The 25,380-nt window shown below is 46.9% G+C and overlaps 1 protein-coding gene across 4 annotated transcripts in view; it reads left to right on the plus strand.

Moving 5' to 3' along the window:
• The window catches only part of LOC139532881 (arf-GAP with GTPase, ANK repeat and PH domain-containing protein 1-like), a 147,323-nt gene that overhangs the window by 51,439 nt on the left and 70,504 nt on the right, over positions 1 to 25,380 (plus strand). For all 4 annotated transcript variants that reach the window (XM_071331028.1, XM_071331030.1, XM_071331029.1 and 1 more), the window contains 3 exons: positions 11,582 to 11,686; positions 14,674 to 14,845; positions 16,195 to 16,356. In XM_071331028.1, coding sequence (XP_071187129.1) covers positions 11,582 to 11,686; positions 14,674 to 14,845; positions 16,195 to 16,356 — 439 coding nt within the window. The remainder of the gene's footprint in view (positions 1 to 11,581; positions 11,687 to 14,673; positions 14,846 to 16,194; positions 16,357 to 25,380) is intronic.

The raw sequence follows: 25,380 nt of genomic DNA on the forward strand, positions 1-25,380 counted from the left end.
AAAAATGTTCATAAGTGACAAGCATGGTCAAATAATAATCATGAATAATTTTCAGTTGGCTTTTCATAGCCGATCATCAAGAGTTGAAAAACAACAGGTCTGGGACAGGTAGCGGTTCCATAACCGCAGGCAGAACAGCTGAAACTGGAATAGCAGCAAGGCCAGGCGGACTGGGGACAGCAAGGAGTCACCACGGGCGGCAGTCCCGACGCATGGTCCTAGGGCCCAGGTCCTCCGAGAGAAAGAAAGAGAGAAGGAGAAAATTAGAGAGAGCCAAGATTTTCAAAATTTCCATAAATGACAAGCATGGTCAAATAATAATCAGGAATAAATCTCAGTTGGCTTTTCATAGCCGATCATTAAGAGTTGAAAACAGCAGGTCTGGGACAGGTAGGGGTTCCATAACCGCAGGCAGAACAGTTGAAACTGGAATAGCAGCAGGAATAGCAGCAAGGCCAGGCGGACTGGGGACAGCAAGGAGTCACCACGGCCGGTAGTCCCGACGTATGGTCCTAGGGCTCAGGTCCTCCGAGAGAAAGAAAGAGAGAAGGAGAAAATTAGAGAGAGCCAAGATTTTCAAAATGTTCATAAATGACAAGCATGGTCAAATAATAATCAGGAATAAATCTCAGTTGGCTTTTCATAGCCGATCATTAAGAGTTGAAAACAGCAGGTCTGGGACAGGTAGGGGTTCCTTAACCACAGGCAGAACAGTTGAAACTGGAATAGCAGCAAGGCCAGGCGGACTGGGGACAGCAAGGTGTCATCATGCCCGGTAGTCCTGACGTATGGTCCTAGGGCTCAGGTTCTCAGAGAGAAAGAGAGAACGAGAGAATTAGAGAGAGCATACTTAAAATTCACACAGGACACTGGATAAGACAGGAGAAGTACTCCAGGTAACCAACTGACCCTAGCCCCCCGACACAAACTACTGCAGCATAAATACTGGAGGCTGAGACAGGAGCGGTCAGGAGACACTGTGGCCCCATCCGAAGAAACCCCCGGACAGGGCCAAATAGGAAGGATATAACCCCACCCACTTTGCCAAAGCACAGCCCCCGCACCACTAGAGGGTAATCCTCAACCACCAACTTACAATCCTGAGACAAGGCCGAGTATAGCCCACAAAGGTCTCCACCACAGCACAAACCAATGTAAAGGCAATGCTATCAAATACTAATTTAGTGTATGTAAACCTCTGACCCACTGGGAATGTGATGAAATAAATCATTCTCTACTATTATTCTGACATTTCACATTCTTAAAATAAAGTGGTGATCCATACTGACCTAAGACAGGGAATTTTTACTAGGATTAAATGTATTTGGCTAAGGTGTATGTAAACTTCCGACTTAAACTATCTAATAAGGTGAAAGAAGTATCATGCCAACTCATTCATAGAATCTACCCTGTAAAGACCTTTATTATACACAGATTTAAAATAGCTATTGATAACAAATGTGTATTTTGTGGTTGTGATCCAGAGACTCTTGACCATTTATTTTGGGACTGTTCTTATGTCAGAAGATTTTGGAGTGAATTAGACGGTTTTATTTGAAAAGAAACTACTATTAATGTTCATCTGAGAGACTCTGATGTTCTGTTTTATTTTGATCCAAATGGACCCTGGTTTAACTTTCATTGTTCCTTTGTTTATCTTTCATAGCAGATTCTTTATCCATAAAATGGAGTGGGCGAAGAACAAACCCCTCTTCACATTGTTTAACCTCTCTGGGGTAGGTGGGACGCAATCGTCCCACGTGGCCAATAGCCAGGGAAAATACAGAGCGCCATATTCAAATAAAATGATATAAAAATCAAACTTTCATTAAATCACACATGTAAGATACTAATTAAAGCTACACTCGTTGTGAATCCAGCCAACATGTCAGATTTCAAAAAGGCTTTTCGGCGAAAGCATAAGATGATATTATCTGATGATAGCACAACAGTAAACAAAGAGAGTAGCATATTTCAACACTGCAGGCACGACACAAAACGCAGAAATAAAAAATATAATTCATGCCTTTGACGAAATTCTTTTGTTGGCACTCCAATATGTCCCATAAACATCACAAATGGTCCTTTTGTTCGATTAATTCCGTCGATATATATCCAAAATGTCAATTTATTTGGCGCGTTTCATCCAGAAAAACACAGCTTCCAACTTGCGCAACGTCACCACAAAATATATCAAAAGTTACATGTAAACTTTACCAAAACATTTCGAACGTTAGGTATTTTTAAACGTTAATAATCGATCAATTTGAAGACGGGATGATCTGTGTTCAATACAAAAAGAAAACAAACTGACGCAACTTTTCTGGTAATGTGCCTCTCTCAAACAATTTACTTCAAGTGACCCTCATTTACGATGGCCGTACTTCTTCATTACACAAAGGAATAACCTCAACCAATTTCCAAAGACTGGTGACATCCAGTGGAAGCGGTAGGAACTGCAAACAAGTCCCTTAGAAATCTGGTGTCCCAATGAAAATTCGTTGAAAAGACAGTGACCTCAAAAAAAAAAAAATTCTGAATGGTTTGTCGTCTGGGTTTTGCCTGCTACATAAGTTCTGTAATACTCACAGACATCATTCAAACAGTTTTAGAAACTTCAGAGTGTTTTCTATCCAAATCTACTAATAATATGCAGATCTTATATTCTGGGGAGGAGTAGCAGGCAGTTGAAATTGGGCATGCTATTTATCCAAACGTGAAAATGCTGCCACCTATCCTAGAGAAGTTAAGAAAAAAGTATTATTTACAATGACGGCCTACCCCGGGCCAAACCCGGGCGATGCTGGGCCAATTGTGTGCCGCCCTATGGGACTTCAAACTGTCACATCACGGCCGGATGTGACAGTTTGTCTCGGGAAGGGAAAGACAAATCATGTAGCTAGCTAACTCAGAGAGTTAACAACATTGTTGGTGAAATGAGCATTTTTGCGTTATGGTTTGCAAACCCGCTATCACAAAGAAAGTTCCAGGGTAACGTTAGTGAACTGACGTTAGCTTCATAACTAGCCAAGTTAGCTCTCTGCTTAATATCGTTGATTAACTTACCTAGCAAGCAAGCTACCTGTATGAGGTTTTGTGAAGTCCTGTAGACAGTATGGACATTGTTTTGCCTAACAGCAAATTAATGAACACTTTCAAAATTTTTACATTCTGTGTGGCATTGTTAAAGTGTGGTAAATGCAGCATGAGTGGGTAGCTACCCAGCAGCATATAGGTTCCTCAAGGACAGGCTAACTAGCTATGAGTGTTGCCGACTTGCAGTAGAGGCAAGTGCGCTCGTGCTGTAAGGGGGAAATCGGCTATGCGGATGATCGTCGTTCTCTAAACAGATACGTGAATGTGTGTGTTTGCATGAATTGCGTTGGTGTGTGTGTTCTTGGAGCTCTCTCCCAGGACTACTGACTCCCCAGTGTCGTTTATTTTCTGTTAGCCCAGATCTCATTAGGATGGGCTGTTGTTCTGACTCCCCCTCAAGGTGACGTGTGTGTGTGTGTGTGTGTGTGTGTGTGTGTGTGTGTGTGTGTGTGTGTGTGTGTGTGTGTGTGTGTGTGTGTGTGTGTGTGTGTGTGTGTGTGTGTGTGTGTGTGTGTGTGTGTGTGTGTGTGTGTGTGTGTGTGTGTGTGTGTGTGTGTGCGCGCGCACGATAAAGGCTGTGGAAGGAAGAAGATGCCTTCGTTAGTTAGATGGTGCTCATTAAAACCTAACACACTGCTAGCCTGGCCAAGCTAGGAGTTTTCAGCACACTGGACTTTTATAAAGAGGATGGGGCGGACTCCCACTCTGCAGCAATTAGACAACCCAAAGCCCCAGAGGTCCAGCTTTTCTCACACACACACACACACACACACACACACACACACACACACACACACACACACACACACACACACACACACACACAAACTCTGTGCTGAGTGTGGGTGTGACGGGGTCAGACGTGTCAGCTAGCTACACGCGTCAGGCCGTCATGGGTCCCTCAAAACATGGCCTCCACTGTGGTATTTAACTGTGCAGACGCTCTTCTGCGAGACTTGTGTGACTTCAGTACCTAGTGGGATGTTTGTCTACAGCTTTATTGCTGTTTGGAACTTTTAGAATGTTTAGTGTTCTAGGTCCCGTGTGGCTCAGTTGGTAGAGCAGGGCTCTTGCAACGCCAGGTTGTGGGTTCAGTCCCCACAAGGGACCAGTACGGGGATAAGAGCGTCTGATAAAATGACTCAAATGGAACAAAAAAGATGAATGTAGCAGGGACATGATGGGGTCAGTGACTGCTGCTTTTACCGGGTATTTTACCCAGGATGCAACATGGTCATTCTAAGCCTCTTCTGTTAGGGGCTGAGGGTTTCTTTAAAAGCGAGTGGCGAGCGGACATCGGCAGCTTTGTTTACAGACGGTGTTTACGGTGGCGTCTCCGCGGACATCTGCTCCACGCTCCTAATTAGCCCGTAATTACCGAAGAGATAGAGACACTCGCTTCGCCAACACGTCTCTGTCAAATGAATTTACTGTTGACTTAGACACCTGGGCTTTTGGCCTAGACAGAGGGGCTTTTGGCCTAGACCGAGGGTCATGGAGCAGCAATAGGAGGTAGAGAAGGTTAAGATGTGGTTCCTGGTTCATCCTAATAGTGAAAGGTGGTCTTTCCACAGCTTCGTAGCCCATCTCATCTCGACATTCAATAGTAATTTGTCCGTCCCATCTACGTGTTAACATACATGTCTACATGCATATTCCTCTTTTATTTGTCTCTAAGTGCTTTGTTCCCCATTACAACTTCTCACAGATTTGAGTTCAGATTTGTATTTTTTTTACATTTCAAATGAGTCCAAAGCATCGACGTGTGTGGTTGGGGTTGGCTCCCTTTGTGAGGAGCTGATTAGTATCATGGTAGTAATTGCCTATAGTTGTAGAGAGTAGTGTAACATTAGATGGGCACAGGGCTGGGTGGTTTTGACAGTCTCCCCCTCTGCCTCCTCCCCTCTGAGGCCTGGTTCCTCTTAGTAAGGAGTTAAATTGGATGGTTAATTCGGCTGTTATTTACCCTGTAATTCATTAGTGTCGCCCTGCCATTGGCAGCGGGCAGGCTGTAATTTCACGCTTGGCAATAAAAGATGTCTCATAATCTGCTTCATTTAGCAGCCAAAGAATTTAATGAAATTAACGGCGTCTACTAATTAAGACGGTGAATATTAAAGACCTGCTATCAAGGCCCTGTAACGAGTGGCGACGCGATCCGCCTTCCGCCGGATTGGGAAAATATCATTTCCCAGGGAAAAGGTTGTCGCCGTGACGACCGCTCGGAGCTATTTTGGCCATGATGACATTTTTGTCATGCACACTAACCCCTGGAAATGAGATCTGAGGGGGTTGGGGGTGGAGGGGGTTGTTCTTTTTAGTTTAGGAGAAATAATGAAATGAGAAACACACTGGCATCAATCAGAGGACCGTGGTGGCTTTTAGATTGTGTGATGGTTCTGATCCGGTTACAGTATTCTCTACTGAGCAGTAGAGTGTCTGATTGATACACAGTTGTTCTGTCTGAACACACTGGGACTCAAGTGTCCCAATGGTGACTTTGTTGGTTTATGGTGCATGTTGTTTGTGTGTCTGTTTCTGTATGCTAGACCTGATTCCCTCACTGATCGTAGTATCAGTCTTGGATTCGTTGTCTGTTTCTACCCATCCTGTTGAGAAAGAAGTCTCTCTAAAGAGCTTCTTTAACAAGACTGATTAGACAAAAGAAAAATGGTCTTTGACCCCAGGGGCTTCTTTTAACTCGTTCAGGAAAGAACCAATGTGTTTCTTTTCCACATCCTTTCCCTCCATCCGTCCTCTCTCTCTCTCTGTCAGAAACGGTTGCAGGGCGAGAGAGGCTTTATCTGCTAATGAATTGAGACTGCTGAAGTAAGGTTTGGATAATTGAGTTTCTAATTAATTACCCAGAACTCTTATCAGATAAATCAGTTGCTAGGCTACATCTCAAATGACACCCTTTTCCCTACATAGTGCTCTGCTTTTGATAATAGCCCTATGGGCCCTGGTCAAAAGTAGTGCACTATTTAGGGTTCATTTTTAGATGCAACCTGGGATAGAGGGAGCATTTTCTTCTTCGTTGGTATTTTATTTGATCTGGTTTTCACTGCTCCTCGCCCCGCTATGCTCCCCTGGGCCTGCCCTTTCCTGTCCTTGCCTCATCAACGCTGACCTTGTCATAAATGCCATGATAGATTGTGTGTGTGTGTGTGGGGGGGGGGGGTCAGCTGTTTGTTCACCTGCAACCGCCCGACTGTGATGAGGTGAAAATCTGAGGCCCGCACCCGAACCTACCTGCTAATATAGGAAATGCACTGTAGGCTACAGTCCGAGACGGCAGAATTATTTTTGACAGGGGGTGCAGGATTTTCTGGGCCTGATTTAGATATGTTTCTGCTTATAATTTCTGACATTTTGGTAGGCTATTTGTTGGTCAACTTCTCTGTAATTAGATACAGGCAGCTTCTCTTCTGTCATACTGTATGTTGCCCTAGAAGACTACATAAACCCTTGCTCAGCAGAATGTCATAAATGTGTAGAAGGAATGCTTCAGTCTATTTGGCATCGGTCAAGGTTTCTCTGTCATGTGCTTCTTTCGCGGTGCAAAGATGTTTAGGGACCGTGGAGAAAATGCAATAACTCCACAACAACAAAAACAGGATTTTTTTTACAAATGTCCAAATGACATCAGTTTGACTGTTTGTCAGGAAGTAGAAAGCTGTGGAAACGACCAACATGTTTCTGATCAGATCTCAGTTCTGATTGGATGCGTGTTTTATGTGGTTGAAATACTATCAGCTTTTATGATGCTGATAAAAATGGCGCCTCTACAGACACAGCACCTGCAGACAGTATGTAACTGTGAATTTGCATTCTCTCAAGATGCTGAAAGAAATCATATTTCTCCATTTGAAATGTAGCCTAGAATTGGTGTATAATTTTACTGCAAGAAATGCCTAAAGCTGCAATATGTAACTTTTTGGGCGAGCCGACCAAATTCACATAGAAATGTTATAGATCTGTCGTTATCAATTGAAAGCAAGTCTAAGAAGTGGTAGATCTCTTCTATGTGATCTATTTCTATGCTTCCCGTTCTTAAGTTTAGTTTTTGCATCTTTTACTTTGGGTTTTGTTCACCAGCTGAAAATACAATATTTTGGGTTATGAAAAATATATTTGACAGTGGTTTCGATGGTACAATGATACACAACGACTGCTGGTTTTGTCAAATAAACTGAAATTAGGCAAACTATTTGAATTTTAGCAACCAGGAAATGGTGTCGTGATTTCTGCATATTGCACCTTTAACTCTGCAGGAGTTAATATTGAGGCTATGTGAGAGGTTATAGTGCTGCAGTCAGTGTCCAGATTTCAGTTTCTTTTTAACCCATCTGAACACTAGGCTATAGTTCCCTTGACGTGCCATAGGCCTATTTCACGTTCCCGTCTTGTGACAGTCGAATTTGAATAGCGCCTCACAATCATCACACAAAACATAACAATCACAAAAAACAAAATGTAGCCTATAGATATAAATTGCACAAGAATTATACATTTTAAGGATTTTTTAAGCTATTGTTTTATCTTTATTCACCCCACACACCTGCCCTTCATTATCACAACATTTAATGACCCTAAACCCGACTGCGGGTTATGAGTCAACCCAGCATCAGTATTGTGTCAGCAATTCTCCCTTGCCCATGTGCGGGTGTACACCTACTTATGACAGTTTATTAAAAAAAAATATATTTAACCTTTATTTAACTAGGCAAGTCAGTTTAAGAACAAATTCTTATTTACAATGACGGCCTACCAACAGGTCTCCTGCAGGGACGGGGGCCTGTGATTAAAATAAATCTATAAATATAGGACAAAACACACATCACAACAAGAGAGACATTATTATCTGCATGGCGAAACGGCTGTAGTCTGTTGGGGGCAGATTCCATCATGGGCATTGCACCGTAGTAGCAATCTCTCTCACTTCCTCGTTCAGCCTGTCTGTTAATGCCTTCTCTTAGAGTCAGACAAACCAGGTCCATTCCCTCCCCTCTCCACTATCTCCCATTGATCAGGGCTATAGGGACATCATGATATCCTGGCCTGGCCTGTTCACACCACTGTCCTATCCAGTGATGATTAATGACCGGTGGTGTTATTGGGCTGGCAGAGTGGACATCTCTTCAGGCCAGATGGCCAACGCGATAGAGGAGCGTTGGAACAGCGCCTTTCACAGAGGCATCACTCAAGACATGCCGTAGCCAGCCCTGAGCCCTCCTACGCACCTCTTGACAGCCCCCAAGACAGGAGTTGCCTGTTTGGGAATGACACCCTTAATTTAGGCTCCTGCTCTCCAGGGACACCCAAGAACAATGGGCCCCACCAGATCCCCCGGGGAGAGATGGTGCCTCTCAGGAGATGGTGCCTCCCCCCTATCACCCAAATGGGCCGGCTGTCAGTCCCGTCAAGGGTCCAAGGGAGGGTCTATTGTCTGGAGAAAAAGGGGGATGATGGTGATTAGGGAGTTGATTAGTGTGTTTCAATAGAAAGGAAATTAACCTGGGGAAAGTTCTCTCCTTATCAGACTGTTTGTTTACAACTGAACGGCTCCACTGGCAGGTCTGCCTTAAGAGATTGGACAATTACACCTTTGATAGTGCAGACCAATTGAGGGTGGCTATCGAAGGCAAAGAGAGGGAGGTTTTGGAATGTTGATTGTTTTCTCGATAGCCATTTTGGACCTGAGTAAAATAAAATACAAGCCTGTTTGTTGTAGTAACAGTTGTTCCGGTTCGAACGTGAACCGGTGAACTGTTATAATGAATGAATAATTGCGCCCTTGCTGCACGTTTTGAGGAAGCTTTTCCTCACTAACAGGAATGAAGGACATCATCTCCTCAGCCCCCCAGGGCGATCGACCTTTTCCTAAGCACTACCCACAATACTTCACAGTGCCTCTGTAGGAAGTGTCTCCGTAGCAACGAGGAAGACAAAGAGTATATCTGGGATGTATTTATTTCCTCCATTTATTCTTGTGCGTTGCGATCGGAAGACCTTGTGAGCTGTCAAGTCCCCCGGAGGTAAAATAGAGGCAACGTGTGTGTCACTAGTGGACCGGGGAAGTTGAATAATGAAAGATATTACCAATCCGGAGGGTCGACGTGCCGTTCAATTAGCCTTCCCCCTGCAAACTGATCGCTTGTCATCTCCACGATGGATGGCTGAAATGAATATGCACACTTCTATCACAAACAGGGCCACACGTAGAAGAAATATTGGCCACCTAGTTCACTCCCCAGTCTGTGACGCTTGGCCACCTCCCTCTCGCTCTCTCTCGCTCTACACCCCACATCACTTTCAGGACTATCAGCTTGTACCTTTGGAAGTGGAGATGTGAAGCCAGAACGGCCCTGATATGATTGTCTCTTAATAGTGATTCAACAGTGGTTGTCGTGACGCCAACACACTGAGAGGAGGACTGAGAATGAAACTGCATCTCTCAGCAAATACACAGTAATCAAATCCATATGATATCCTGCTCAGTTCAGCATAGACCTGACTGCCTCTCTATTGGGCCAGGAATCATTCTGTATGGAATCATTCTGTACTGCAGAGTAGAGCTGCTTATTGGTCAGCCCTCGTTGCTGTACTGTCTGTCGCTAGCTGCTCCCATTGCAGAGCCCTTTTTTCATTGACAAGTGTGTTTTCAGGCGCCCAATTATGAGATATGCAATCATTCCCAGGCGAGGTCGTTGGTTCCTCTGCTTCCTCCTTTGTCCAAGCCAAGGGACACTACGAGGCCTTAATGAAATGTGAACAGCGCCAGAGACACGGAAAGCAGGACTCTGTCTATCAAAGCGCCTGGCTGTCCATCTCTCTCTCTCTCTCTCGTCCATCCCCCCCCCCCGCTGCGTGCTAGTTAGTCTTTATCCCCTCATTCTCCTCTGCTGCCGGACTCTATTAATATCTCCCTGTCTGTGGCTGTTAACACCGCGTTAATGTGTTACAGGTCCAGTGAAGTGACACGCGCAGCAGCCCGGCTGTAATTGCTAATCAGCGGACAGTTATATCCCTCTCTTGCCTAATGAATTTGGCTGAAATGCAGCGTGGGTGGGCAGCCGCCCTGAAGGGCCAGTCAGCCGCAGCTGATGTGTGGAGGAGAGAGGAGAGAGAAGGATGTTAACAGTCTTGGGTCGGCGCTAATGTGTCCGAAGAACACTTCAGTTTTTTCCGTTCGTTGGCTCGATACTTCTTGCTCACCACTGCTGGTTATGTCTCCGTCTCTCCCTCCAGTGTGTATATAGTCTCTTTAGTTGAAGTGGTTTTCCTATCCGCTAAGGATCTTTGTTTCTCTGGTGAGGGAGTGTCACAGAAATGTAGTGGGGAGAGATCACATTTAGCATCTTTATTGTAAACGTGATTTCAGCATGGTGACTGCATTGAGTTGCAGCCCTTGACATTCTGTACGGTCTCCCTGTCTCAAGAGATTCTAGTTCCAGAAATCAGGGATACCACACGTCAATCCCATTCACCACCTATTGACAATGTGTCTTGTATTGGAAGATGAGATATGTGTTGTAAATTCAGTGATGACTACAGTAGATGCTAGAGCGGTGGTTCCCAAAACTTTTTTGCTTCATGACCCACCAATTGAGGTGTCTTTTTGAGTCATGACCCATCAAAAGTGTTATGGTGAAAACACAGACCAAATAAGAAGTAGAACATATCATCTTGGCAGCGGAGAGATAATGTTGCTGTTTCAAAGCGAATCTCTTGCAAGTCCACACATCCTGCCATGGAGCTGAGATACATTTGTGCAGATTTTAAGATCATTTCCTACAATTATACACATTTTGACATTGCTAATGCTGTGTTTATGCTCGAACATTATAACAAAATCCAGCAACAAAGTCCAGCTTTTATTTAGTTGATTTCTCAGATTATAATCTATTATTGAATAATATGATAGGTGCTGTATATTATATTTTCTACTTTCTATTTGGTTTTAGTCATTAATCGTTTTTCTGTCCTGAAAATGTATTTAAAACAACAAACAACCTAGATACATTTCGTCAAGCACAGTGGTTCCCAAACTGTGGGTCGCGATCCACAGGGGTCCAGGTGGGTCGAGGGATGACATTGTTTGTGCGTTGACAAAAATATATATACAAATAAAAAATATATATTTTTGCACTGCACAAACAATGTCATCCCGCGACTCACCTGGACCCCTGTGGATCGCGACCCACAGTTTGGGAACCACTGTGCTTGCCGATATGTATCTGTATTATAGTGTTGTTATGGTCCTCCTCACCCTGTCTCTCTCTGTGTTCTCTCCTATAGGGCATGTATCTGTATTATAGTGGTCCTCCTCACCCTGTCTCTCTCTGTGTTCTCTCCTATAGGGCATGTATCTGTATTATAGTGGTCCTCCTCACCCTGTCTCTCTCTGTGTTCTCTCCTATAGGGCATGTATCTGTATTATAGTGGTCCTCCTCACCCTGTCTCTCTCTGTGTTCTCCTATAGGGCATGCTTCTGAAGAGGAGTGGCAAGACCCTAAACAAGGAGTGGAAAAAGAAGTACGTGACGTTGTGTGATAATGGCCTGCTCACATATCACCCCAGCCTGCACGTGAGTACCACCTGTCACAACACACACACACACACACACACGCTGAACATGAACACACACACACACACTATACATGAACACATGTATCACTTGTATTATACACACACGTCACTCATGCTTGCACAAACATGCATGCACACACACATCACACATAACATACACATGCTTTGCACACACACACACACACGCTGACGGAAGACTATACAGGCGGCGCCCGTTGATATGGTAACTCGAAGTCACTTCAGATGGTAGAATCTGGGGTTGAATGTTCTTTCTCCTGTTAGTTCCATTCTACCTGTCCAGCCCTGCTGCAACCAGACCAGCTAGTTGGACAACTTTCTCTCTGATTATTACTGCACATCATCACGATGACACTACCAACCACATAACAGTCCTGTTGTAACCTGTACCCCTCCAGTCTCAGCGTGGAACAACAGAGGTCACTGGAGTCAGCATCACTCAGTGTCTCATGTAGTGCTGTCTGTCTGTCACTCTGCCCTCTGCTCTGGCTTTATATCTAATTGTCCCATGTTACAGCAGCGGGTCTTACCGCTTGTTCCCCGCGCGCTGCTAATCCATCAGCCACTGTGTTGGCCCATTAGCGGCAACGCTAAGCCCCTGTTTCCTCCTCCTCCTCCGTGTGTGTGTGTGTGTGTGTGTGTGTGTGTGTGTGTGTGTGTGTGTGTGTGTGTGTGTGTGTGTGTGTGTGTGTGTGTGTGTGTGTGTGTGTGTGTGTGTGTGTGTGTGTGTGTGTGTGTGTGTGTGTGTGTGTGTGTGAGAGCGTCAGCCACCCCATCCGCTCACTGGGCAGACGGTACGCTTGTTTCAGCGGAGGCACACACCCACACACAGCGAGCAACAATATTAATTAGAAAGCCCACATGGTCTGTTTGCACAGGGCTGACGTTGATGTGGAATAGCACCACTGTAATGGCCTGCTGTAATCGCCCGCCTGGCTGCTCTGTTGGCAAACACAGGACCACAATGTCCCCTCTCCTGGCCCTGATACCACTTCATATCACCACTATCCCTCCTTTCCCTCGCTCTTTCCATCGCTCCCCCAGATTGTAATCAGGCCTTATTGTTCATTAGAATCGGAATCATTTTCCTAATGCCACACTGACTGGAGTCTAGACATGCATGTAGATGGATGGATGGATGGGTGGAGGACGCAACGTCAATTTGCTCTAATTTGATTGGGTTGGATTAGTGGCCCAGCTACTGCAGTGAAACAGCCACAGAGGCAGAATGAGTGGAAGGTAAATGTAGGGAAACTAAAGTGCTCGATAGCAACCTGAAGGAGAGACGTAAAATATGATCTAATCTATTGAAAATCTCAAAGGTGTTGAGTCCCTGGGATGAGTCCTAACTTACTATTTACGCTACAAACACACTCGCTCGCACACTCCCACACACACTCACACACGCACTGGCACACACACACACACTTGCACACACACGTACCTACACACCTGCACCTCCAGCACCGAGCTGAGCAGGTTTTTTGTGTATCTGCAGCACAGGCATCAATTACTGTGTTTGCGGAGGGTAATAGAATCAAAGTCAATCAGCAACGCTCCTAATTGCCCGACTATGTGCAAAGAAATCACATTAATACAACTAATTAAGTGGATGCCATGTAATTGGCAAGAAAACTAGGAGTCACGTCAGTCCTCAAAGAAACATGGAGAAACTGGTCCAAATGTCAAGGAGTCATTCAGTTGTTAGTTTGTGGTGTGACTGATGTCATCTGATGACTTCATGTTTATTCACACTGTACTTGTAGGGGACCTTGGGTGACTAAATGATATTTTATGCATTGATGACTAAAATATTAGATGTTATCTTGACTGTATTCATCATCTTTCTCAAGTGTGTTGTCTTGACCGTGCCCACGCACACACAAACACCAACCGCACGTACACACACACACACAAACTCTGCTCTTCCCCCCCATGCTGTGCAACTGTGTTGTTGGGAGCCCCCGCTTCCCCTCTCTCCTCCTCCTCATCTCCTCTCACTTTCCTCTATCCTCTCCCTCTCATATCCTCTCCTTCTCTCCTCCTTCTCTCTTCCCCTCTCTCCTCCCTCTTCTTCTCTCCTCTGTTTATGATGTGTGGATCAGATGGTGAAAGTTTCATGATGCACATGGAGTCTCAATTAGCTCCGTCAAGCTGTCTACAGGCTGCGCTGGGCCGGGCTCCGCTGGGCCGAGTTGGGCCAGGCTGGGCCCTTGTAGCCCCTCCAGGGACCCCAGCTCAAGGGCTCTCTGGCGACTTGTTAAGCCGTGTTGAGAGCACTTGGCTTTGAATTGGCCTTTTGTTTGCCTCCTGCAAGAGGGAGGTGGTCCCGACAGCCTCTCAGGATGCTCCTCGCCTCTCAGCCCTCACACACACACGCATAATCACACACACACATTATTAAAACGCACACACGAAGTCTTGAACGTAATCACACACTCCTCCGCTTGGTTCAGAATGGTCTTTGATTGTGTCACAGTGGGTGTGAGAGTCTGAGAGAGCTTTGTTTCTGCACATGGTCTCAGCCCTCATGTTTGAGAGGGGTGACTGACCCCTACTCAGTGTGCTCTCTGTCTGACACACACACACACACACACACACACACACACACACACTGCTGCCTTAAAGAAACCATCATTTTTAATGAGGGCTACTGTCTTTTATTAGTTTAATATTGATCCTGTAAACACCAACTGTCAAGCCCACAGGAATCACAAAGCTGTTATGTTGTCTCCAGGGACAGAGTTGCCAAGCAGCTTAACCCTCCCTAATGACTCCTACATTTACATTTAGTTATGTTATCGGTAGCTAGGCCTGTAAATATTACAACTATGTAACCCACAACAATGCATCTCTGTATTCTGAGCAAACCCCCTTGTCATTAGTTATAAAAACAAATCCCTATTTATCTGAAAGCGTTTATCTGTAATCTATAAGTTTGTATTGATAGCAGACTGTCTCCTGTAGGACTACATGCAGAACGTCCATGGGAAGGAGATAGATCTGTTGAGAACCACAGTGAAGGTCCCAGGGAAGAGGCCTCCCCGAGCGGTGTCTAGCTGTGCCGCTGTCCCCAGCCCGAAGACCAACGGCCTGGCCAAGGACATGAGCAGTCTGCAGCTGGGACCTGGTGGCCCTGGTGAGAGGCGGAGAGACACACACATGCATGCTTACACATTTTCACGTACTCACACACACACATACACACCTCGTCCCACACACACACACGTCCCTTGTGGGCCTTTATGGGTCCTGCAGTATTTTGTTGTAATTTTACCTTCAACAGAAATAATCAAACAATGAACCATAAACCATACTGTTGGGGGATGAATATACACACACACACGCACACACGTACCCACCAACGCACACAGACACACCCACCAACATGCACGCACGCACGCACACACCACACAGACACACACACACACACACTCACAAAGACACTCACACCAACACCCATGCACACACACAGGCGCACGGCTCCAGGAGGACCAAACTAATAGCATGAATATTCAGTGACCCATAATACATGTACTAATTACTGTCATGAATATTAATGCAATCAGAGTCCTCTCTCCACTCAGGCAGCTCCAGACATGAGCTGTAATGAGAGAAAGAGAGGTGAGGGAGGGAGGGAGACGGAGGAGAGAGAGAGACAAATGATTCACTCAGCTGTTAGGCCATGAAAGCTCCGGCAACTCAAAGGTTTGGTTTCTGCAGCGGGCTGCTGGTAGAGTGTTCCTTTATGATCACTTTGTGTGTGTGATTCCTGTACATGCGAGTGTGTGTATGTTTGCGTGTTAGTGCACATTTGCGCGCGTGTGTGTTTAGTATGTTTACAATCCACGGTCATGTCTCCAGTGGGTCAGACTGTACTGTATCAGTGTGTATTCTAGCAACAGCAGCAGCTTTAGGCTCTGGGCTGAGGTGGTGCTGTTCTCATCACACCCAGCCTTCGCTTCAACTTCACACTGAACACACACACACACACACACACACACCCTGCACTGGGGTAATTGACTGCGGTAAATGCGCGCTCCGCTCTGTTCGGCTCCGTTTACGGTCACATTAGCCTATTATAATGCTAATGCTTTATGTGGAGCCCCCAGCACATCCAGATACATGTATTGAGCCAGGGGCCACAGTGAGATAGGGCCCTTACTCTATGTCCCCTGTGGTGTGGCCTATTGCAGTAGACATAGCTCAATCCATTGTGTTGTTTGCTTTGGGGTCGAGGTTCAACTTGCTTTATTAGGGGTTTCTCTTTAGTCAAAGGTGTAGCAGCAGGATTTCTTCATTCCATCTCCTTTAGTTGTGTTGCCAGTAGGCCCTTATTGTGAACTAAGGAAAACTGAGCACTTTTCTTTCTAATGTAAACGTCTTTTTAAACTTGAGTTGGTGTCAGTAAATGATGGAATATTCAACAAAAGATAAGTTTGACATCTGACTGATAGACATCCCGGTTTCTCTCTCCCTCTCCTTCAGGCTCTGTGACCAGTAGTTTGTCAGCCTCTCAGATGGCCAGTGGGATCAGCTTGGTGTCCTTTAACAGTCGTGGGGACGGCATGCACCAGAGATCCTACTCAGTCTCCTCCGCCGACCAATGGAGCGACGCCACCGTCATCGCCAACTCAGGACTCAGCACAGGTATGAGGAAACACACACACACCGTTAAGGAACCAGGTACTGGACTGAAAAGGAATCAGGCCACCCCCAGACCCAGTCTTTTCTTTCCCCCTGTCCGTGTGTCCCAGATGGGCTCTGACATGGAGCTCCGCAGTGGGGAGCCTGCCTTAGTACAGGCAGCCTGAGAGCAGAGCTCTGCAGGGGGGCCCTTCTCCTCCGCTGGGCCTTTCATTCGTCTTCCATTGATCTGCCTGCCAGGCCCCTAATGCTGTCTTAACTGTTTATCAAACTAATGGTCACTCAGAGACACACATTAGCAAGAACACATTTATCCTCACATGCACTGGGGGATCTGGTGTCTGTGTGTGTGTGTACATGCTCTGGTCTTTGACTGATGCACACACACAGCCACACACTGTCTGCCGCACGCTGAGACTGACAGCTGTCGGATCGAGGGTGTGTCGCTGTGACGATGAGTCTGAGTGACAGGTCCCCCGTGTGTTTTGGGCCCGTTGGCCCTGCGCTGCTCTCCTGAAATAACGTTTAAAGTTGTGAAACACTCTAATCACATTGGCTCCCAGGGGCCTCAATACACACACACACACACACCTCGGTCTCTCCTTTAGCCAACTGTGGGCAGCTTATGCAAGTCAGTTCAATTTCACTCAACTTTATTTGTACAGACATTTCTGTAAGGCCATTTATCAATGAACGCAAACCGTTTCTTTTTAACGGCCAAAGTAGAATGAGTGTGATTGTGTGTGTGTCTGTAGATTGGGGATATGATGGAGGTTGACATCTGTCAGTTTAACAAAGCTTCTGTTTAATCCAGCTAATTAACACCATATTCAAATCTGTATATTTTTACAATTCCCATTATATCACAGTATTCATTTATGCAGATCTAAAATAAAATGGGTGTACATTGTGTGTCTGTGTATAACTGTGTGTGTGTATTGTGTGTCTGTGTATAACTGTGTTAGTCGATGTTGGGGTCCTGGAGGCGTTGAGAGCTCTGTTCTGAGCTTGTCTGAAAGCATCACGGCCCCTCAGCCTCTCTTTATATAAATAACCTTTACCCAGCCCCTTAACGAGCCTTACCCAACGTCTTAACGAGCCTTAACGAGGTGCCCCTCCTCTCTCTCCACTGTGTCGTGACTGGGATGAGTTGTGATAGCTGGATGACTAGTTGACCAGTGGCTCCAGGGCCTGAGAAGTCATCACCTTCTGCCCCCAGAGCCCAGCCCAATGAGAGCTCTCAGGGAGAAGAAAAGGAGGACGTCTCTGTAATTAGTTGTTCTGTTGTGGCCGTCGGCTTCTAAAGGACTTGCTGATATTTGCTCTCTTCTGTGGCCGTCGGCTTCTGAAGGACTCTTCTCTGTGGAAGGGGCAGTTGTGTCGGAACAATAGTCTGTTGCTTTGAGACTGTCTTCATAATAACCCTTTATCTAAACCCCACACCTTTTACACCAGGCCTTGTGTAAGTTAGTTACCTGCCTGTTTTTAATCAGATCACATTATATTCTGTCTCTCTTCTCCTATCTGCTCATCTATAATATTCATTTGCTGACATGATGATTCACAGGAAGACAAGTCCCTTCAATCTAGGCCTGTCGTTTCTCCTATTGGAGGAGGGACCTAGTGCTCCACAGACAGTAATGAGTCCTATTGGAGGAGGGACCTAGTACTCCACAGACAGTAATGAGTCCTATTGGAGGAGGGACCTAGTGCTCCACAGACAGTAATGAGTCCTATTGGAGGAGGGACCTAGTGCTCCACAGACAGTAATGAGTCCTATTGGAGGAGGGACCTAGTGCTCCACAGACAGTAATGAGTCCTATTGGAGGAGGGACCTAGTGCTCCACAGACAGTAATGAGTCCTATTGGAGGAGGGACCTAGTGCTCCACAGACAGTAATGAGTCCTATTGGAGGAGGGACCTAGTGCTCCACAGACAGTAATGCGTCCTATTGGAGGAGGGACCTAGTGCTCCACAGACAGTAATGAGTCCTATTGGAGGAGGGACCTAGTGCTCCACAGACAGTAATGAGTCCTATTGGAGGAGGGATCTAGTGCTTCACAGACAGTAATGAGTCCTATTGGAGGAGGGACCTAGTGCTCCACAGACAGTAATGAGTCCTATTGGAGGAGGGACCTAGTGCTCCACAGACAGTAATGAGTCCTATTGGAGGAGGGACCTAGTGCTCCACAGACAGTAATGAGTACTATTGGAGGAGGGACCTAGTGCTCCACAGACAGTAATGAGTCCTACTGGAGGAGGGACCTAGTGCTCCACAGACAGTAATGAGTCCTATTGGAGGAGGGACCTAGTGCTCCACAGACAGTAATGAGTCCTATTGGAGGAGGGACCTAGCGCGCCACAGACAGTAATGAGTCCTATTGGAGGAGGGACCTAGTACTCCACAGACAGTAATGAGTCCTATTGGAGGAGGGACCTAGTACTCCACAGACAGTAATGAGTCCTATTGGAGGAGGGACCTAGTGCTCCACAGACAGTAATGAGTCCTATTGGAGGAGGGTCCTAGTGCTCCACAGACAGTAATGAGTCCTATCGGAGGAGGGACCTAGTGCTCCACAGACAGTAATGAGTCCTATCGGAGGAGGGACCTAGTGCTCCACAGACAGTAATGAGTCCTATTGGAGGAGGGACCTAGTGCTCCACAGACAGTAATGAGTCCTATTGGAGGAGGGACCTAGTGCTCCACAGACAGTAATGAGTCCTATTGGAGGAGGGACCTAGTACTCCACAGACAGTAATGAGTCCTATTGGAGGAGGGACCTAGTACTCCACAGACAGTAATGAGTCCTATTGGAGGAGGGACCTAGTGATCCACAGACAGTAATGAGTCCTATTGGAGGAGGGACCTAGTGCTTCACAGACAGTAATGAGTCCTATTGGAGGAGGGATCTAGTGCTCCACAGACAGTAATGAGTCCTATTGGAGGAGGGACCTAGTACTCCACAGACAGTAATGAGTCCTATTGGAGGAGGGACCTAGTACTCCACAGTCAGTAATGAGTCCTATTGGAGGAGGGACCTAGTGCTCCACAGACAGTAATGAGTCCTATTGGAGGAGGGACCTAGTACTCCACAGACAGTAATGAGTCCTATTGGAGAAGGGATCTAGTGCTCCACAGACAGTAATGAGTCCTATTGGAGGAGGGACCTAGTACTCCACAGACAGTAATGAGTCCTATTGGAGGAGGGACCTAGTACTCCACAGACAGTAATGAGTCCTATTGGAGGAGGGACCTAGTGCGCCACAGACAGTAATGAGTCCTATTGAAGGAGGGACCTAGTGCTCCACAGACAGTAATGAGTCCTATTGGAGGAGGGACCTAGTGCTCCACAGACAGTAATGAGTCCTATTGGAGGAGGGACCTAGTGCTCCACAGACAGTAATGAGTCCTATTGGAGGAGGGACCTAGTGCTCCACAGACAGTAATGAGTCCTATTGGAGGAGGGACCTAGTACTCCACAGACAGTAATGAGTCCTATTGGAGGAGGGACCTAGTGCTCCACAGACAGTAATGAGTCCTATTGGAGGAGGGACCTAGTGCTCCACAGACAGTAATGAGTCCTATTGGAGGAGGGACCTAGTGCTCCACAGACAGTAATGAGTCCTATTGGAGGAGGGACCTAGTGCTCCACAGACAGTAATGAGTCCTACTGGAGGAGGGACCTAGTGCTCCACAGACAGTAATGAGTCCTATTGGAGGAGGGACCTAGTGCTCCACAGACAGTAATGAGTCCTATTGGAGGAGGGACCTAGCGCGCCACAGACAGTAATGAGTCTTATTGGAGGGACCTAGTACTCCACAGACAGTAATGAGTCCTATTGGAGGAGGGACCTAGTGCTCCACAGACAGTAATGAGTCCTATTGGAGGAGGGACCTAGTGCTCCACAGACAGTAATGAGTCCTACTGGAGGAGGGACCTAGTGCTCCACAGACAGTAATGAGTCCTATTGGAGGAGGGACCTAGTGCTCCACAGACAGTAATGAGTCCTATTGGAGGAGGGACCTAGTGCTCCACAGACAGTAATGAGTCCTATTGGAGGAGGGACCTAGTGCTCCACAGACAGTAATGAGTCCTATTGGAGGAGGGACCTAGTGCTCCACAGACAGTAATGAGTCCTACTGGAGGAGGGACCTAGTGCTCCACAGACAGTAATGAGTCCTATTGGAGGAGGGACCTAGTGCTCCACAGACAGTAATGAGTCCTATTGGAGGAGGGACCTAGTGCTCCACAGACAGTAATGAGTCCTATTGGAGGAGGGACCTAGTGCTCCACAGACAGTAATGAGTCCTACTGGAGGAGGGACCTAGTGCTCCACAGACAGTAATGAGTCCTATTGGAGGAGGGACCTAGTGCTCCACAGACAGTAATGAGTCCTATTGGAGGAGGGACCTAGTGCTCCACAGACAGTAATGAGTCCTATTGGAGGAGGGACCTAGTGCTCCACAGACAGTAATGAGTCCTATTGGAGGAGGGACCTAGTGCTCCACAGACAGTAATGAGTCCTACTGGAGGAGGGACCTAGTGCTCCACAGACAGTAATGAGTCCTATTGGAGGAGGGACCTAGTGCTCCACAGACAGTAATGAGTCCTATTGGAGGAGGGACCTAGTACTCCACAGACAGTAATGAGTCCTATTGGAGAATGAGAGAAGAGATGAAGACATCCACACACTAGAAGCCGTGTAGCCAGTAAGTAGAGGTGAGGACGGGAGAGGACAGCTGCAGGGTTGTTAGTGTGTGGATATGTCTCCTTTCTCCAGTTAAATAAATATTGGATGGTTATGACATCGATGGCCTCTAGTCTGTTAGCTACTCTCAGTCAACACGCCCCCTTTATCCTCTCTGCATTGAGTTGCCGTTTCCCCTTAATGATGGAACAATGGGAGCAGTAATACTAATGAGTGTCTGTTTCATTAGGAGGCTGTTGTTCCCTAGACGCCTCCAGGTCTGTAGGAGCCGGGGGGGATCAACCAGGGACAAGGGGGAAAGGGGAGCAAGCTAGCGTTCCTCCCTACTCAGGCAGCTTGCTGTGGGGCTAATGGCTCGCTGGGCTGAGCTGGTCGAGGCCCACAGTCGCTTCGCTGAGCTCCAACCTCCAACCCTCTGACTAACATAGTGTTCCTATTTTCAGTCCTCCGTGGCTGGGGGGGATGTCCCTGGCATGGCATCTTCCTCCTTCAGCTCAGGAATGCACACGCAGGAGCAACCCTGTTCCCTGCTTTTCCCTGTCCAAGTCTCTTACAGTGGCTAACAATAGTCTCTACTGCCTCTCCTAGCTTGATTGGGTGATAGGCTTTAAAATGACGGCCCTGTCAGCAAATCTCAGCATTTCAATTATCTGAACCTTTCGCCTGTGGTCCTGTGTATTTTCCAAAACTGTAAACAGGAAGAAACGTATTTAGAGTTTGTGTGCGTTGCGGTGGCCCTGTGAAAGAGCCCATTGTGTGTGTGGGGGGAGGGGCAGCAGCAGGTGTCTTTGATTTGGCAGACCAGGCTGTGGAATTCCATGCCTCAGGAGCTGCACGGCCATCCTCTGATCTTCTACCGTAAAGTAGCCGACAGACAGGAAGTCACTTTACCTCCACTTCCTGTTTGCTATCCTCACTCAGAGTTGGTCAGCTTCACGCTGTTGTCACTAGTTACCACAGCCACCAAAATAGCTTGTTGGTCTTAATTTAAGCTTAGGTATAAGGTTAGCAGTGTGTTTAAGGTTTGGTTTCAAATCAGATTTTAAGAAGAGAAATTGTCATGGGTGGGGTTTAGCCAGAATTATGACTTTGTGGCTGTGGTAACTATTGATGACCGCTTCACACACACGGCTGGGATATTATTATGCATTTACTGTTCATGATAATAACACATTTAATTTGTAGAGCGCTTTTCATTTACAGACAGAAATCACAAAGCTCTTTACATTGTGAGCAACTATGTTATCACCCTATCAAAGAGCACAACATGCATGTCGTCAGGTTTCAGGATACAGTGTCTCAATGAGCCTCTCTTTATACCAGAGTTTGAAGGAGAAGAGCGAGAGAGAGGCTGGCTCACAGAAAAAGAACAAGGAAGACTGTTAACAACAGATACTGAGGGCGCCAGTGGAGGGATGATTGTAGAGAGAGATGGGGGATGCTGCGAGGGAGGGAGGGAGGGAGGGGATAGTGTGATATGTGAAGGTAGTGATGTAGAGAGAGGAGGGGGAGGCTGGGATGGGGGGAGATGCGGGTGAGGAGAGGGAGGAGGGGCTGCAGATGTGAGGGCTGTTAATCCCGGGCGGTTAATTGTGCGCTCCGGGATGGCATCTTGTCAGCAGAGATAAGTTGTCACGTTTTCCACTTGAGCTGAGACTAAACGATAGTCCAATAAGTTATGTCTGTCCTTGAGGCTGTCTGTTCTGTTCTGGGCAGCAGGCGCTACATCAGTGTGATAGGAGCTCGCTCCGTGCCAGCGGCCCCTCCCCCCCAACCCCACTGTCCACATCAGTCCCGCCGCCCACGCTGATATTGATGGGAACTGAATGTTATTTTATTCCGCCGCAAGTCACAGCTGTCAGCTCAGCGCATGAAAAGTGAAGCGTCTCGTGGCCTCCTAGCCTGATATCCTGGGCCAGCCAAATGAATGGCAGCTTCATCCACTGACTGCTATGAATGGCTCCATAGAGCTGGACACATCCACACTCAGACCCTGTATTACTGCTTCCCTAGCTGGACACATCCACACTCAGCTCCTGTATTACTGCTTCCCTAGCTGGACACATCCACACTCAGACCCTGTATTACTGCTTCCCTGGCTGGACACATCCACACTCAGACCCTGTATTACTGCTTCCCTAGCTGGACACATCCACACTCAGCCCCTGTATTACTGCTTCCCTAGCTGGACACATCCACACTCAGCTCCTGTATTACTGCTTCCCTAGCTGGACACATCTACACTCAGCCCCTGTATTACTGCTTCCCTAGCTGGACACATCCACACTCAGACCCTGTATTACTGCTTCCCTAGCTGGACACATCCACACTCAGCCCCTGTATTACTGCTTCCCTAGCTGGACACATCCACACTCAGCTCCTGTATTACTGCTTCCCTAGCTGGACACAGCCACACTCAGACCCTGTATTACTGCTTCCCTAGCTGGACACATCCACACTCAGACCCTGTGTTACTGCTTCCCTAGCTGGACACATCCATACTCAGACCCTGTGTTACTGCTTCCCTAGCTGGACACATCCACACTCAGACCCTGTGTTACTGCTTCCCTAGCTGGACACTTCCACACTCAGACCCTGTATTACTGCTTCCCTAGCTGGACACAGCCACACTCAGACCCTGTATTACTGCTTCCCTAGCTGGACACTTCCACACTCAGTTCCTGTGTTACTGCTTCCCTAGCTGGACACAGCCACACTCAGACCCTGTATTACTGCTTCCCTAGCTGGACACATCCACACTCAGCTCCTGTATTACTGCTTCCCTAGCTGGACACATCCACACTCAGACCCTGTGTTACTGCTTCCCTAGCTGGACACAGCCACACTCAGCTCCTGTATTACTGCTTCCCTAGCTGGACACAGCCACACTCAGACCCTGTATTACTGCTTCCCTAGCTGGACACAGCCACACACAAGATAATGAATTGACAAGGAAAGTATGAAGGGACATCTGTGATATGGTATGAAATTGACAATCATTACAATTGAAACAAATACACGCAACATGTCCATAGTCTAATTTTCACTAATGCTGATTATCAAGGGGGAGAGTGTTGGAAAGATCTTTCAAATACTGTGAGGTACTATTATAATAATTGGATTGTAAAAAAATAAATAAATGTGGACTTCGTTGGCTTGCAGTGTGAGGTGAGGAAGCTCACTCCTTTTTCTCCCCAATTTTGTGATCTCCAATTGGTAGTTAGTCTTGTCCCATCGTTGCAACTCTCCTACGGACTCGGGGGTGCCGAAGGTTGAGAACCATGCATCCTCCGAAACACGACCCTGCCAAGCCGCACTGCTTCTTGACACACTGCTCGCTTAACCCGGAAGCCAGCCGCACCAATGTGTCGGAGGAAACACCGTACAGCCGGCGACTGAAGTCAGCGTGCATGCGCCCGGCCCGCCACAAGGAGTCGCTAGAGCGTGATGGGACAAGGACATCGCAGTCGACCAAACCCTCCCCTAACCCGGACGACGCTTGGCCAATTGTGTGCCGACTCATGGGTCTCCCGGTCGCAGCCTGCTGCAACACAGCCTGGGATCGAACCCGGCTCTGTAGTGACACCTCTATCACCTCTATCACTGCGATGCAGTGCCTTAGACCGCTGCGCCACTCGGGAGGTGAAGAAGCTCAGCTAGTGTTGGTGAGTTAAGACTATCAGAAATCAGACATCCCCAAATGGGCCCTTTCCTTCATTGAACGTTTGCGAGAAGCAGGCCAGGTTTTTCTATGCATGCTCAGGGGCGTGCAGTCTGTCAACATTAACAGGACAGAGAAACCAGACACATGCTCATTGCTCACATGGAGCGTGTAAATGATGGTATGAAATAAACCACAACTTGTTTCTCACAAGTGTAGCAGGTTGTGAGCTCTGCTAACAACGTTTCCACTCTGAGAATGATAATGGTAAATTACTATAATTAATACATCCATTAACAGAAATTAATGTAACTAAATGACAGGGATAAACGGTAAATTGCCTGTTTTACAAACAGTAGGCTACCACGTGCATTCATAAGAGCATTGTGGGCCGTCTCTGTATAGCCCAGGCTACTATTCTACTTAGCGGGGATAGGAAGGGCGTTCATTCTTTTTGGTCTCGCCGAGGGCGGGCTATGGACCAGGACCGGCCCTGATCAGCGTTGATTAGTCTATAAATTAAGAAAATATTCTGTATCAAATGATACTGTACCATGCCAGGTTGGAGAGGATTGGCCAGTTGTCCGTTTGACAACATTAGCGCATTATAGGCCTCAGAGCCAGAACAACATTGTCCACTGCTGTTGAATAATGAA

The sequence above is a fragment of the Salvelinus alpinus genome, chromosome 10, assembly GCF_045679555.1.
Source record: "Salvelinus alpinus chromosome 10, SLU_Salpinus.1, whole genome shotgun sequence".
NCBI lineage: Eukaryota > Metazoa > Chordata > Actinopteri > Salmoniformes > Salmonidae > Salvelinus > Salvelinus alpinus.